This window comes from Hemibagrus wyckioides, linkage group LG16, assembly GCF_019097595.1.
Source record: "Hemibagrus wyckioides isolate EC202008001 linkage group LG16, SWU_Hwy_1.0, whole genome shotgun sequence".
Taxonomy (NCBI): Eukaryota; Metazoa; Chordata; class Actinopteri; order Siluriformes; family Bagridae; genus Hemibagrus; species Hemibagrus wyckioides.
Genome location: NC_080725.1, coordinates 18,799,707 through 18,816,242, shown reverse-complemented (window position 1 = coordinate 18,816,242; position 16,536 = coordinate 18,799,707). Strand labels below are relative to the sequence as shown.

At 37.5% G+C, this 16,536-nt stretch overlaps 1 protein-coding gene across 1 annotated transcript in view; it reads right to left on the bottom strand.

Annotated features, from left to right (window-relative positions):
- Positions 1 to 520: 520 nt before the first annotated feature.
- LOC131366730 (uncharacterized) overlaps positions 521 to 16,536 on the bottom strand; it is a 38,610-nt gene continuing 22,594 nt past the window's right edge. Inside the window, exons 28-43 of the mRNA XM_058411433.1 lie at positions 15,756 to 15,788; positions 15,514 to 15,648; positions 15,231 to 15,404; positions 13,751 to 13,954; positions 13,461 to 13,570; positions 13,141 to 13,205; positions 12,825 to 12,961; positions 12,509 to 12,694; positions 11,823 to 12,026; positions 11,444 to 11,608; positions 10,143 to 10,321; positions 9,873 to 10,043; positions 8,281 to 9,627; positions 8,087 to 8,128; positions 7,484 to 7,543; positions 521 to 7,337 (exon numbers count right to left, since the gene is read on the bottom strand). Of these exons, the coding sequence (XP_058267416.1) occupies positions 7,281 to 7,337; positions 7,484 to 7,543; positions 8,087 to 8,128; positions 8,281 to 9,627; positions 9,873 to 10,043; positions 10,143 to 10,321; positions 11,444 to 11,608; positions 11,823 to 12,026; positions 12,509 to 12,694; positions 12,825 to 12,961; positions 13,141 to 13,205; positions 13,461 to 13,570; positions 13,751 to 13,954; positions 15,231 to 15,404; positions 15,514 to 15,648; positions 15,756 to 15,788 (3,269 nt within the window). The 3' untranslated portion in view covers positions 521 to 7,280. The remainder of the gene's footprint in view (positions 7,338 to 7,483; positions 7,544 to 8,086; positions 8,129 to 8,280; positions 9,628 to 9,872; positions 10,044 to 10,142; positions 10,322 to 11,443; positions 11,609 to 11,822; positions 12,027 to 12,508; positions 12,695 to 12,824; positions 12,962 to 13,140; positions 13,206 to 13,460; positions 13,571 to 13,750; positions 13,955 to 15,230; positions 15,405 to 15,513; positions 15,649 to 15,755; positions 15,789 to 16,536) is intronic.

Sequence of the window (16,536 nt, the reverse complement as noted above, 5' to 3'; positions counted from 1 at the left end):
ATGTATTAGAGAAATCTAATACATTGGCGAGCCATCCAAACTACTGCTTAGCCAAATACAGCAAAATCTAACAATAATTAACATTATAAGTTTGTTCACACAGGTGAGAGAGAGTGTGTGTATGTGAGAGAGAGACAGAGAGAGAGAGACAGTTTTGTGCAGTAGGGATGGGCGATACCACTTATTTTCTTTTCGATCCGATACCAAGTACAAGTATCAAGACAAGTATCGCCGAATTGATACCGATACTGCTATGAAATATTTTTATGTAATTGACTTTATAGTGTCTTTTGAGCCATCATTATTAATATTAAATAAACTGCAATAGACATGAGTTCTTTTTGCTAAATTTATTTAAAAATACTGAACATTATTAATCAAATAGCAACTTGTCCAACAAATATATAACATATTCTACAAACCGTTTTCAATATTTGTCACGTAATGTTTCAACATTTCTTCCCTTTACAGGTTTTTGAGATGAAACAAGTGAATGTTGACATTAACATTTTCCTCCTGAGCCTTTTTTTTACTTTGACTGATCAACTCTCTTGCTTTTGAAAAAAAAAATAAAATAAAATAAATAAAACCTTGATAAAAGTCAATAGACTGGAATGCACTGAAAATCAAACCAGGGATGTCTGTGAGGCTAGAAACACTTTAAATTATTTAAATGTCAAATCAGCTGAACTTCAGGTTGAATCTTACATTTAAGTTAGAATCTTCATTTGTGATATTTTTGTGCTAGTTTGCTGAGAGCTGGGAAGGTTTGTTTATGATTTCTCAACCAAACTAATGGGTCTTGTTTTCGGGGAACTATTTTTTCTTCAGCATAGCGAAGCATTTCAATTATAGAATCACTGCTTCCTGATTGTTGTTGTTATGCTGATAGAACCTGCAAGTCAAAATCCCCCCATATTCCTCCTTTAGCTGTAGATGATGCAGCATGTGGGGTCACTGGAGGAGTCACTGTCACTGATGAGGCACAGCTTGCTGTAGGTTCTAACAGACCTTAATACAGATGTTGAGGAAGCTTCTAGTGGTGCAGCATCCAAGTGGACATCCCGCATTTCAGATAGGAGTCGCTTTTTCACAGCTTCTACATGATCTTTGTCATGAAATGCCAGGTGTTTAAACCTAATATCAAGAAAGGTGCTGGCAGCAAGGCTGTGTATAGTTTCAATCCCACGGAATCTATGCTGACATTGCTGTGCCAGTTCTGTTGCAAAAGAGCTACCTTGATGCTCACTGGCAGCAGTTGCTCTAAGCAGCAGTGATACTAGAGGAATGACCTTTGAGACAGAAATGTATTTTTCTGCTGATATTTCACGTGTTGCCTCCTCAAAAGTGCTATTTATTTGTATGGCACAAGCTAAACAGCAACTAAAATAGTGAACTCAGTAAATAAACCAAAACAGTCTTATCTGAAACTCCCAGTGCAGATACACAGTCCAGTGTCCCTCGGGAGATAATCCACAGACCGAAGGATAAGTCACAGAGTGAGTAACCTTGATACAGAGTAACCTTGATAGCCGAGTAACCTTGATAGCCAGTGGAGTGAGTGTGCTTATATAGTTTTTTTGGTGATTGGGTGCAGGTGCTCGGTACTCTGGTGATTGGGGGTGTGGTTGAGTGGTTAGTACTGTGGCTGTGGTTGGTACACCAGTCTACAATGCAATGCCTTAACCTACTTATGGACCAATAATTAATTAAACAAAATGCCAACTTACAATAATAATAATATATAATAATCAAAATAGAATCAGAAATCAGAAAAAGTTTCTATAACAACTTCTTTAGGCTCTAAAAATAAAGGCATGTTAATGCAACTATGATATGGATATACTAAATAATATAAATAATAATATATGTATCATACTGTATGTCACTTCAGCAAGTAACAGTAAGGAAATTGTTAAAAAGGCACATCATTTGCAAACTCTTTCCCATACTAACACTTAAGGTTACTTAAAAAACTTTCTGACAGATTACTTTATTGTTAACTTGTGAAAACCTTTAGAATGGTTATTCGACATGAATAGTGATGTCAAATGTAACTTAATGACTAGTAGCAACGCCTCGATCCAAAAATGAGTCACAACAGTAGTAAAGTGTCTTATGAACAACATATTTGATAGATAACTGCCATTTCTATTATACAGTATATTATTAGACCAAGACATCATATCACAATATCATTTAATAAATCAGATAGCATTATGCTAACACATCATAAAAGCAGTTACCAAGTCAAAGCAAAGGTAGAAAGCCAAAATATAAGGTAGAAAGACAAAAATATAGCACATGACATTTGCCACCACACACCACAAGAAGTGATCATCAAAATACTAGGGTCTGTGCTATGTGGTTTGGGTGGGCAGGGCCTTGACAACCCAAACTCTGGTTAAAGAATCTGGCTCTTGGGACATGGAATGTCACCTCACTGAGGGTGAGCTGGTGGGGGAGGCTGAGCAGTACTGGCTAGAGATAGTCAGGCTCGCCCCCATGCACAGCCTGGGCTCTGGAACCCAACTCATTGAGAGAGGTTGGACCCTGTACTACTCTGGAGTGCCTCATGGTGAGAAGCAACAGGCTCTGGTGGACTTGCTTATAGCCCCCTAGCTGCCATGTGTTGGAGTTTTCCCCGGTAAATGAGAGGGTGGCTTCCCTGCGCCTTCGGGTCAGGGATAGGTGTCTCACTGTTGTCTTGGCTTATGGGCTGAACAGCAGTGTGGAGTACCCAACCTTCTTGGAGACCCTGCAAGGGGTGCTGGAAGGTGCCATGACTGGAGACTCCATAGTTGTACACAGAAGCAAAAACTTGGGTCTGGGAGGAGTTTGGTGAGGCCATGGAGAAGGACTATCGGTTGGCCACGGGGACATTCTAGCAGACCGTCCAGCGCCTCAGTAGGGGTAAGCAGCACTCTGCCAACACTGTTGGTGGAAGGAAAACTTCGAGGATCTTCTTAATCCCACTGACACACCTTCCATAGAGGAAGCAGAGGCTGAGGACTCAGAGGTAGATTCATCCATCACCCAAGCTGAAGTCACTAAGCAGCTCCTCGAGTCCAGCAGCTCTGTGATGGCAAGGCACCAGGGGAGGCTGTTTTGGCTGACACGTCTCTGCAACATATGTTGGTGTTCATAGGACTGTGCCTCTGGACTGAGTGACCGGGATGGTGGTCCCTCTTTTTAAAAAGGAGGATCGGAGGGTGTGTTCCAACTATAGGGGGATCACACTCCTCAGCCTCCTAGGGAAAGTCTATTCCAGGTACTGGAGAGGAGAGTCCGACTGTTAGTTGAACCTCAGATTCAGGAGAAACAATGCAGTTTTTGTCCTAGTTGTGGAACTTCGACCGTGTCCCTTGTGGCATTCTGTGGGAGGTGCTCTGGGAGTATGGGGTCCATGGCTTGGTTCACATTGCCGGCTGTAAGTCAGACCTGTTCCCAGTGCATGTTGGAGGTGCAGTGCTGTCCTTTGTCACCAGTTCTGTTCATTATTTTTATGGACAGAATTTCTAGGCTCAGCCAGGGGCTGGAGGGAGTCCGGTTTGGGGACAACAGGATTTCATCTCTGCTTTTTGCAAGTGATGTTGTCCTGTTGACTTCTTCGAGTCAGGACCTACAGCATGCACTGGGGCGGTTTGCAGCCAAGGGATGAGGATCAGCACCTCCGAATCTGTGGCCATGGTTCTCAACCAGAAAAAGGTAGTTTCTCCCCTCCAGGTTGGAGGAGTGTTCCTCCCTCAAATGGAGGAGTTTAAGTGTCTCTGAGTTTTTTTTACGAGTGAGGGAAGGATGGAGCGTGAGATTGACAGAGGGATTGGTGCAGCGGCAGCAGCAATGTGGTCTATGTACTGGTCTGTTGTGGTGAAGAAGGAGCTGAGCCAAAAGGTGAAGCTCTCGATTTACCAGTCAATCTACGTTCCTACTCTCACTTATAGTCATGAGCTTTGGGTCATGACCGAAAGGACAAGATCCCAGATACAGGCGGCCGAAATGAGTTTCCTTCGTAAGGTGCCAGGGCATTCCCTTAGAGATAGGGTAAGGAGCTCTGTCACCCAGGAGGAGCATGGAGTAGAGCTGCTGCTCCTCCACATCGAAAGGGGCCAGTTGAAGTGGCTCGGGCACCTGTTTCGGATGCCTCCTGGACGTCTCCCAGGGGAGGTGTTCCAGGCATGTCCCACCAGGAAGAGACCCCGGGGAAGACCCAGGACATGCTGGCGTAAGGGCACTGAGCAGGCAGCTACAGACAGGAGCCTTTTTGTCCTTAGTCCCAGAGCATATCTATAAAGAAAAATTGAAGGGCTGTGTGCTGCAGCAAATTTCCATTCATCTGGTCTCGTATACTGGGGACAAAATCCCTGTGCTTGGTGAGATCAAGTTTCCAGTGACATATGAGGGACAACAGTGTTCAAGATATATTTAAGCTGGAAGGAGATTTTCAGCTTAAAACATATGAGTATTTCTTTTCTCTGTGATGTACTAGAAAAACACAAACAGCTGATGGGTTTGGTAAAATTACTGCCTTTAAAGCAAAGGTGAGAGTGAAAGAAGGAGCCCAACCTATCTTTCACAAATCAAGACCTGCTCCATATTCACTTAAAGAAGCAGTGGAAAAGGAACATCATCTCATGGAGAGGAATGGAATTATCTCTCAAGTTGGAAGGAATGATTGGGCAGCACCCATTGTGGTTGTCCTTCAGAAAGACAAGACAGTAAGACTGTGTGGTGATTACAAAGTCAGAGTGAACATATGAATTCATGCATTGGAATACCCACAACCTAACGTAGAGGATCTTTTTTGCCACCTTGCAAGATTGACCTGTTCTTTGAATCTCAGCAGCTGGAGCTGGATGCTGAGCAGTATCTTATCATGAACACATACAAAGCCCTTGCTTGATGGTTTAAATACCATCTATGGTATTATGGAATTTTCACAGCACCTGCGATTTTCCAACACATGATGGACCAAATCCTCCAAGGACTTCAACATGTAGTGTGTTTTATGGATGACATTCTGGTCTTGCACCATCTGCAGAAAAACACCTGGTAGAAATGAATAAAGTGTTGTCCTGACCTCAACAACATGGAGTAAGACAGAGGTGGGAGAGTTAGGATCCATGAGCAGAGTCTATTAGACAAATCCAAAATGACAGGCTGGTAATTGTAACCGGGTAGAGGCAAATTTGAGTCAAACCAGGGAAGCAATAATCCGAATAAACAAACCAAAAACACAAAACCAAACTCAAGAAAATGCAAAGATGGGGCAAAGGTAAAACATGATAATCCAAGAACAAGCAAACAGAGCAGAACAGCTTAGTAACTCACATGGAATAATACTTCAAATGTGAAACATAGAATGCACGCTGCTTAAATGTCCAAAAAACCTGGAAGCGGCCGATCTCTTTGTTCAGCCGCTCCATCTGTACATTAGACTGTGGGTGTTAGCCTGAGCTGAGATTAATCTTGACCCCCAGGTGGGTGCAGAATGCCCACCAGACTCTCGATGTGAACTGAGGCCCTCGGCCCGACATGATGTCCTCAGGGAGCTCATAGGTGTGAAAAAACCTGGTTGAATAGTGCTGTGGCAGTTTCCATGTCTGTGGGTAGGCCCTTCAGTGGCACCAGCCGGCAAGCTTTGGAAAACCAGAGGATTGTGTTGTATCCTCCTGAGTCCGGGGGGTCAGTGATGAAGTCAACCGCCATTTCAGCACCAGGGTCAGCGAGGGACCGGCAGGGGCTCCAGGAGTCTAGTGGGGAACTGTCGGCTCGTCCGGGACTGTGTGCAGGTGGCACATTACTCTACATATTCCACCACATCTTGGGACAGGGAGGGCCACCAGAACCAGTTTCGTATTAGGTTCGTGGTTTGGCGGATACCTGGGTGGCCCGAACTGGGTGCTTCATGCACCCACCACAATACTCAAGGGTGCAGTGAGGTGGGCACATAGAGCTTGGAGGGAAGGATGGAGGTGGGGGCTTGTTGACCTGGGCCTGACTCCATCAGATTAGCGTGATTCTATCTGAATCCATCAGATTAGCGTGAGCATGACTGAGGACGGCAGTACCTCGATGAATGGGAGTCTGAGTTTCAGGATCAGCACAGGAGGGAGTTTAATGGGTTGGCTATACTGCTGTAGTTGTGGATGAACTGACGGTAGAAGTACACAAACCCTAGGAACCGCCATCACCCTCCATCACCTCCCTCACCTTGCTGGATTCCATCTCTACCCCATTCCAAGAGATGATGTACCCCAGAAACGTGATAGAGTCCTTGTGGTGATGTAGGTGTAGATGTAGGTGATGACACATCGGTTGATCAGGTCTCTGAAGATATCATTAATGAACACCTGGGGGATTGGTAAGTCCACAGGGCATAACCAGTATTCGTTTTGCCCCCTGGTGGTGTGGAAGGCTGTCTTTCACTCGTCCCCCTTTCTGATCCATACAAGGTTGTAGGCGCTGAGTAGATAGAGCTTGGTGAAGACCCAATCCTCCCTCAGTTGCTCCAAAGCCATTGGGATCAGTGTCAGAGGGTAGGGGTAGCACACCGTGATAGCATTCAGACCCCTATAATCGATGCAAGGCTGGAGACTGTCATCCTTTTTTTCAACAAAGAAGAAGCTGAAGAAGCTTAAGAAAGGGCTTAAGTGGCCCTTTCCTTGCTGAACACCTAGCGCAACTCATGGTACTCTTGTGGGATTGTGGTGCTCTTGGGCTTTCTATGGAGATGGCGAGGCTTGGACGCGAGAGAACATTTCTGATACAGTGGTCTTGACAATAAGGTGACCAGCTTGCAATAATAACCCATCTTACAAATATTAGAAACACTACAAGTCTAAAACCAGGAAATACACGAAACTAATAATTACACAAAAAAAGGAAAAAGAAAGGAGTAAAAAGGAAACAGGAGAACAATTTTAGCATCTCCAAATAACTATGTGTGGTTTGCACACCAAGTAATGATAAAAGTTCAAATAATGAAAAGTTTGCTCCTTTAAAATATGTGAAGTTTGGTACTTTATGACATTGATTTGCCTGGAAACATCAGGCAACAATGATGGGAGCTGACAGCTGAGTGGTAAAAATATATTTATGCTACTTTTATTTACTGCTTAATTAACAGCATTAACCTTGCTGACAATACAATTCACATGGACAATACAATTCATGTAAATGTACAATATTAAAAGAACAAAACTGAAGAGTATTAACTGAATGGAGATGAGTACAAAAATCAGAAAAATCAAATTTCAGTTAATTTACAAACTTCTCTGTTATACCCTCTGAATGAAAGGAACGCCACTTGAGGATGATGGTCTTGCACTCATTCTCTATAATGTAGACACATTGTTTGGTTTATTTTCAAATTAAGATTTACTATTTAGTTTTTAATTCAAAGATCCATTTTTTCCAAATAGTTCCAAATATTTTTTTCCTAAAGAACTAGCATGTACAGCAAGTGATCAACTATATTTACCCTGGTATGATTCGAACTGAGGTTCTTCAGTCCCAGCTTTCCTGCCAATGCTTCTCTGACCTATAACCATAATCTAAGTAAGTAAAAGTAAAAGAATTCTGTACGTGTTAAAAAAGAAAAAAAATGACATAGCACAAATTTTCAATAATTAAAAACAATGAATTCATTACTGCCTGCATGCCTGTTAAACAATTAGTCAAGACAATATAATAGGTTTCTGTTTAAAGAGTATTGCTGCTGTGTTGAGATGCTGGTGAGCAGGGCAATGGGAAAGGGGAGGAGTGTTAGCCCCCTGCTGGGCAACAAAATTCATACCACAATACCACTGTATATAACAAGAAAATTATAACTTGTAAATATATAAACCTAGTAGGCTAGGTAAAAAAGAAATTTAACAAAATTATATGAAATATGAAAGTACACTACTTATTGATGATATGTGTAGACCAGCAGATGATAATAGAACACAAATAATGTTCTTAAGTAAAAAAAAATAACTTAAGTTAAACATAACTTCAGTAAACCTTAAATTTTACAACTGTGTAACTTCCTTACTACTGAATGGTCTTCTTAGTAAAGAGTTATGTAATGAAGCACACATACCTTATTATCCAGTAATATTCCAAACAGCAAAATAAAAAAACCCTTTGAAGAAACAAATAAGATATTTTATGATTTACCTTAAAAAGTATACAGATTGGCATTATTAGAATTTCTAAAACTATTTTGTACATTAGTATTAGATTATGCGCACAAATAGAAGTACAATGAGCCTTTTTTTTAAATAACGGTCATACCTGCAGTGAATTAAGGAATGCGAACACCACATGAATCCCAAAGTTCGATGACACCATGGTCCCAATTCCAAATCCCCACGTTAGACCAAAGAGAGGTGTTAAAATCGCCACACATCTAGCAATGACCACTAGGGGATGTTTCTCATCTGGCTGAGTAGAGGCATTAACTCCTCTCCTTAACATTTTACACAGAACCACAATAAGCACCAGGAGGTTTATAGCTACAATCGTCAGAGCTGGAATCACAAATGCCAGGAGGGCCTTCGTTTGGTTCCAGTTTAGCCAACAATTGTAATCTTGTTGAATGTATCCTTTGTTTCCAGCTGTAGATGCCACAGTAATGACAGCTATGATCAATGGGGCTCCATAGCCAACAGTGAAGCCTATGCCCATCATTGCTGCTCTGGTCATTCTGGAAAAGACCATGAGGGTGCGGTAGAGGAGCAAGAGTGCTGACAGCAACATCCAGAAAAAAAGGGCAAGATAAAAGAAGTGCATGAAGAATGTCACTGTACTGCAGGGATCCACTTCTTTTTTTACACCATTTGTTCCAATAATGAAGCAAGTGTTTGAAATCAGAAGGGAGATAGCGATGTTGACTATGGAGACATGGCGCATGCAGGATGTGTCATTTCGTGTCACTGATTTCCATATGATGATTTCAATGAAGAGGCACAAGACCAAGCTCCCCATTGAAATAGCAACACCAATGTAGGTTATATAATCTAGGATTGCATTTTCATGTGAAAATGGTGACATCAAGATTGAAAAAGAGGTTGTGTGAGTGCACTCACATGTATATCTTTCAGGTTTATTCCCTAATGGCTTTAGTTGGCATCCAGTCGAGTCCCAGCCACCAACACCATTCAGAAGACTATAGTTCCAAAAGACACACTGAGGGTTTCCCAGTGTCTCATTTTTGATGGCAAAAGAAAGGGAGATATTGTTAATTACTGAGGTTGTCTCAATCACAGCTACATCTCCATTGATCTTGGTGCCTGTTTGACTGCTGTCATTGTTGGTCAGATTTCGAACAGGTAAGGCATTTTCAAGGGCAGAAGAAATTATCACTGTGATGAAAGTAGGTTGCTTAATCATGGGTAAATTTATTTGGGTAGTTAAATTTATACCGAACGTTTCAGAAAATGGGGCAGAAATGTTAACTTTACTAAGAGTTGTGTAGTTTGTTGTTATGCTGATGTTTTCATTCCCGAGTCTGCTTGCAATGCTTTCAATAGACTTCAGTAGTTCAGAACTGGCATTCATGGTTGTACTGTTTTTGTTTAAACGTGTCCACATATCCCGTGCACCTACTGATCCAATTATGTCAGTTGTTTTCAGGAAATTCTTTAAAGTGAAAGAGAATTACTCATTAAATACAGAACATCTGAGCATCTTGTTCAACAGTAGAAAATCACTAAATAATCAAAGCAGAAAGAACTGATTTGAGTATTTTCACCAAAAAATTATAAAGGTGTTTTAACTAAAAATGATCAATGTTAATACTATCCCCACTCAGGTTTTACAGTGTACTTCAAATAGTATATAAACTAAATTTCAAACTTCTTTAAAAAAAAAAATAATGTACATACCGTCATAACAGGTTGATTGATTAAAATTGTTTGTGAGAGATTAGAAATGATTGTCAGTATTTCTACAATTGTCAATATGGTTGCTGGAGATGCAATTATGCTTTGGGTCGCTTCTGTAGTATTACTGATGACATTGCCCATAAAGTCTTGGATGCCTGTTACTTGTAAATTCTATAGAAAACAAAAACAGAAATTGTTATAAAGAAAAGAAATTACATAAGTAAAATCATTTTTCCACTGTCTTTCAAGGAAGAAAGAAAAAAAAATTGCCTGAGCTTCATCTTTTAAATTTTGAATGATGCGTAGGACACAGTTGTTTTCAGTGGTATCCCAGAGGCCTGATGAATTACACACAGCCTTTTGAGAGCCAACCATATTTCCATTACAGTCACCAATGTGTACATCTCCTAAATGTCCAGCTCCAAATACACTGTCAGAGCAGGTAAATGCTTTAAGAAGAAGAAGAAGAAGAAGAAGAAGAAGAAGAAGAAGCATGAACAATATATTTATTTGTTTGTTTATTTGTTTGTTTGTTTGTGTGCTTGTTTATACCAATATCACTATCAGTTATTCATATATATAGTTAAATATCAGATATTGATCAATATCAATATCAGTTGTGTCATATTTACACTAAACACTCAATTTCTTCCAAAATCAATCTAAGAAATGTAGCATTTGGCCACATGTCCTGAACTTAAGTACTGACTTAAGTTAATTTACTTCAAACATTTTATTGGTAGTTCCTTTATGCGTGTATTTAAAATACTAAATTTATATTTGGCTGTAAAAGCCAAAGGCTGTGCATTTTAATTTCTTTTTTGTGCCCAGCAATGTTAAGTGGCTGCCAAAATTAGAATATGAATGTGAAGTCTGGTTTTAAAATTGATGTTTAACTTTCAGTGTCTGACATAATATGTTTATGCCACACTGAATAATAAATAGCTATCATTTTCCATTTAATATTACTTTATTACAATAATATTACTTTAACTATACAAAACCCCTCTTGCTCCAACTTGACCATGAAATATCTTTCTGCAATCATGTTTGCCTTGTCAATCGAACGTCCAATATAAACAGTTGGTGACACAACTATTAAATAAGTGGCACTGGAAATTTCATTTTACATATTAAACAGTTTGTGATAACAGTTTTTCAAGACATTTTAATGGTTGTCAGTAAGTACACTGATTTCTTCTAGTTTCCAGCTCATCCTTAACCTGCTGAGAGAAGCTGTTCAACACCAAGATTATTAACTCTGTTGATTTAAGTAATTCACACACTCTAGGGTTGAACAGCTGAAACACCTGAAATTGGATCAAAACCATGACTAAAACATTATATTAAAACCACACAAATAATTAATGTTTTAAAATGGTCTCTTATCTAAGAAATGTCTTTTCAAACAACTGTTTACACATTCACAACACATTGATATTTGTTGTTAATATTTCCAATATAAGGGTCCATTTCAGAACATGCTCGCTTCTCATGTAAATTGTTAATGACTAAACAGACACGGATAAAGCCATTGTATTATATCCCTACTGTAATAACAGATTACTCACCCCTTTTCATCACTTCAATTTTGATGCTCTTTGATTTGTAACTTTGAGCTGTATTTCCACTGATAGGAGATGTGAGTTGACAGGTGACCTGTATTACTTGGTCTGTAGACTGGCAGTCCTGATTATTTATTTTATATTCACAAAATGTGCAGCCTTTCAGTGGGACTGTACAACACAAGTAAATTAAAAAATACAACTAGCTTCATTTTCTGAGCAAATAGTCATTCAGTCGATTGCTGTATCAGTAATAAATAGATATAAAATCAGGTTAAACATTCGCTTGCAATAATGTGTTGCAATTAAGCCCAACTTTAACTACGTATTCAGTTGGTCTTCATGAATATGCACATCACATATAAAAAAAAAAAAAGCTAAAAACCTGTTGAAGTTGAACTGCAAGCTACAGTGTCAGTCCATTTCACTGCATACATCCCCTGAACACAACACTGCAGTGTGATCACTGAATCCTCACATTTTACAACTTTGTCACTGCTCACTTGGATGTTGGGGTATGGCTGGATTGCAATGGTTTGCCAGATAACATAGGGTACTGAGTTCACTGTTGTTGTGCATGCATATTGACCTAAGTGAGAAAAATTAAGAATAATATCTAAACATAATAAAGTGTATAAAGCATTTTGATTTTAAAATGTCATTAAAAACTTTATTTATATACATTTTTTGCTATTGTTTGGTATAAAAAATAATAGATTTATTAGATTAAAAAATGTAAGAAAATGTATATATACATAATATAAAACTATTCTGGCTGTCACAGTTAATTATAAATGACCTTCAGGCCAGCTGGTTAAAAGTAATTGCAAAAATGCCTTAGAAGAGAGAAGTATGTTTTATTTAAAATAAAGTAAATAATAAAGTACCAATATTTATAGTTATTATTTATTAAATTGTATTTTTAATATTGTATATCAGATTTTCATGTTTTCTTATAAGCTTTATAAATTCTAAGAAATTAAATAACAAGTTAAACCCTTTAATTTATTTTGCAATTTTCTGAAAAATCTGCTAAATGAAAGATTCTGATTTAACAGAATTCTGACTTACCACTGTCAATGGGAGTAACATTATTCACAATGAGTCCAGTTCTATTAATGGCATACTTATCCGATGGTTTTAGTTTATTCCCATTCATGGTCCATGTAATGTCATCAGTAACTGGAGCATTGCAGATCAGTATTAGATTTGTCCCAGGATATATATAGCTATTGCTGTCATATAGTCCATCTTTCACTGAAATGAAGAGCCATGTACATCACCCAGTTTCAACAATGTGTACACAGTTATTAAGATGAAACTGGTAATAAGACAACTAAAAGGCTTAATTATAAGAATAATAATAGTAAGAATAATAAACCCCTACCACTTTGACTGAATGCAGTTTCGCTCACATTAAATCCCTCTGAACGTAGATTGACAGCAATCTGTTGGTTCACTGATACCAAATTAATGTTATCACTTGTTGTTTTGATACTAAAGTCTGCAATCACACTGCCTGTTCTGGTAAAAAAAAAAAAAAAAAAACCTTCAATACTTTTTAAAGTAAACATTTTAAAATAATGAACAAATTTGTAAATCCCAAGGTTTTTAATCAGGAAAAATATTGATTATAGTTTCGGTCATGGGTAAATGTATCAAAAAATAACTAAATAACTAAATAATAATAATAATAATAATACCTGAATCCAGTCACTTTTCCAGAGTTGGCTTGGTACGTAGGTACATTTCTGTAACTACCATCAATCTAATTACAGAAAATGGTCATTATGTCATAATTAATATAAGCATAATTAATATTAAGCTGAGATGTGCAGCCCACACAGCAGCCCACAGCAATACGGTGCTAATTTACACTTCTATTCTGCATTGTTCTTTGTTAATACTATTATTACAAATAATAATAATAATAATAATAATAATAATAATAATAATAATAATAATAATAAGTAGAAGAAAAAATAATTAAATCATAAAGCAATTTTTATTGTGTGACACTTACTGAGCTCTCAATTCTTGTTTTATATGCTTGGTATTTTGCACTATGTTTATCAGTGAGTGCAAAGTCAAATTCTTCATTTATAGCCAGTGAGAAGTTTAATACATGGATGTCTGTTGAAGAAAAAATACAAATAAAACCAAGCATAGTAATTGTAGATGCAATTTCAGCAATTTACCTAGTGGAATAAATGTCAAAAAACAATATATTTGTAAAAAATAAAATAAAATAAATAATACAGGAAAAAAACAGATTAGGCTTGACACTGAAAAAAAGTAGAATTAAAATCATACCTGCAGATGGGGTGGATGTGGAAGTGGTGGCTGTGGTTGTTGTGGATGGTGTTGCACTAGTAGATGTGTTGGCTGTGTATGTGGTTGATGTATTTGTGGCGGTTAAGGCTGCAGCAGTTGTTGAGTTGGCTGTGGATGTGGTGGGTGTATTTGTGTTGGATGTTTTTGTGAATTCTACAAACTCTGTCAGTGTTGTGGGTGTTGCTGTGGTTGTTAAAAAAAAAAAAGCAAAAGAGGTTTCAGATTTCAAAAACTTCAAAAACAGATTTCATGTAAGATAGGCTGGTCATTGTTACTAGAATATCCTAATTGCAAATCTAAAGTTTGATGCATGACTTGCATGCATGTTTGAAATGTTGCCTATCTGGTTTATCTCCTCTTAACCAACATTATCTACAGTTTTGAATATTGTGTTGAGTGGAAGCCACACTGGTACTAATAGAAATCTTTATATGCTCTGCACATATGTGAAATTCTTGCAAAAGGCAATCAGACATCAAAAATTAGATGGGGGATGTGGTAGCTTAGTGTTTAAGGTGTTGCACTACTAATCAGAAGGTTATGAGTTTGAATGCCAGGTACATTAAGCTGCCACTGCTGGGCCCCTCAGTTGTATAAAAAAGGTGATTATAAATTGTAAGTCACTCTGGATAAGGGTGTCTGCCAAATACCTGAAATGTATATGTCTAGTGTTTGATCTACAAATATATTACACACAATTTCTGAGGAACATGGTAACTGACAACTTTACAGACATATTTATAGTAAATTCATATTCCTTTCTGTTTTGTAGGTGAACTTATTAATTGTATATCAATCATTTAATGAAGTTTCAACAGTGTACCTCATTAATCTATAATCTATAATCATTGTGTAAATGTCTGAAACCTCTCTTTAAACTTTCGAAAAGATTTTTGACTGAGTGTTTCTCACAAAAAATACACACACACACACACACACACACAGAGAGAGAGAGACTACACACTAAACAAAGCTGTGTAATTTTTTTAAAAGAAAAAAAAAACAGAAAAGTGAACTGCGATCAAATCTACTGAACAAAGACTTTAGAGTAAATGAAGGACTCAAATGTTTCAATCTCTATGTAGATAAGTTATTTGTATTCAAATGAACGAGGTAGAACACTGGTGTGTTTTTACCTGTGGGTGTTACAGCTGCACATGTGGCGTTATCTATGAATTAAAAAATGATAGCATGAGAAAAATTGAATTAAAAGACCCACTAATCTAGAATAACAAAATGAATGACCAAACAAATGAATAAATAACAAAACTTATTACAAAATTTAGCTTCATATAAAGGTAGTATATTTGGTTTCTATCATTTGGAATTAACGTGTCATTTTGGATATGTTTTCTTTTTATATTGCTATCACGCTATCAAGATAAGCATGTCAAAATACCAGTCAGGTATAAGGAATAAAAGGCACATGCTTATTTTTCATGTTACATGTTATACATACCAGTAAACTCATTGATTGGTTGGCAAAAGTGTCCATCATTTGAAAGAACGTTGATGCAGCTGCAGAAACCTTTGGTGACATCATCACAGGAGCCGTATACTGTGCACTTTTCACATGGCCAGAAATACTGATCCTCACACCTGCACTGATAAGCAGCACCATTCGATCTGCACACTGTGGAACAGAAAATCAGGGAAATGTTTGGTTCTTTGCTAAATATTTCAAGATAATGCCATTATATAATGTTACAATAGGTAAAGGCAATCTCTAAAATGTCAGTTACCTGTAGTGATGTTCATTTCAGTCATACTGATTTTACTATGTATGAAGGGTGAACTGAGTGTCGCTGAAAGGTTTCTTAGAAGTTTTAGCACAGTTATATCTACTGCATCAAGCTCAATCTCAGTCAGATATTCAGCTGAGGGAAAGGTGGGTAAATATATTATTGTAGCCTAAATTACAAAGCGAATGAAATCAACTGAGAATTTTCAAGCGTTCTTGTCATTACTGGAGTTTTTGTTGTACCTGTGGGTGTTACAACTTGAAAGGTAGAGTTATCTATAAAGCAAAAAAAAAAACATGATTAAAAAAGACTAAAAATATAACTTAATTAACCACATTTCATGATAATTATGACTTCAAACATGTTGAATGCTAAACAGGTCATTTGTTTTTTGACAATGTTAGTGGTAATTCCTATAGTGCATTATTTTTTACATTGGGTCCCAATCATGTGAAAAGAATATGAGCATAAGTATTCCATATTATTGTAGCTGAATTTGCAAAATAATGGATCCGTCATACTTCTTGTAGTTTGATAGTTTTACCTGGGGATGTTACAGCTGGACATGTAGAGTTATCTGTAAGTTAAAACCAACAGTAATACAAATTACTAAGAAATGCTTTATTTAATGTAGTCTCATTTGGAAAACTTGGCATATGAAACACATTTTCAAGTATGAGGAATGTATTATAGAATTAAATATCTAGCAAATATTATGGATTTGACTTTAGGAATGTTTGGAAAGGTGAAAAATCCAGCATATACTATACTATTGCAGACTAATTAAAAACTAAAAGATGTTCTTGTAATTATTGGAGTGTATTGAGATACCTACCGGTGGGTGATACAGCTAGACATAATGAGCTATCTATGAATTGAAAACAACAGCATGGTTAAAAATTACAACAGACTTTATTTACCTTATTCTTGTTTAGAGAACTTATTCACAAGAAACAGATACAAATATGCTGACTGCAACACAACATTAACTATATAGGGAATAATCTTTTTTTATTTATTTTT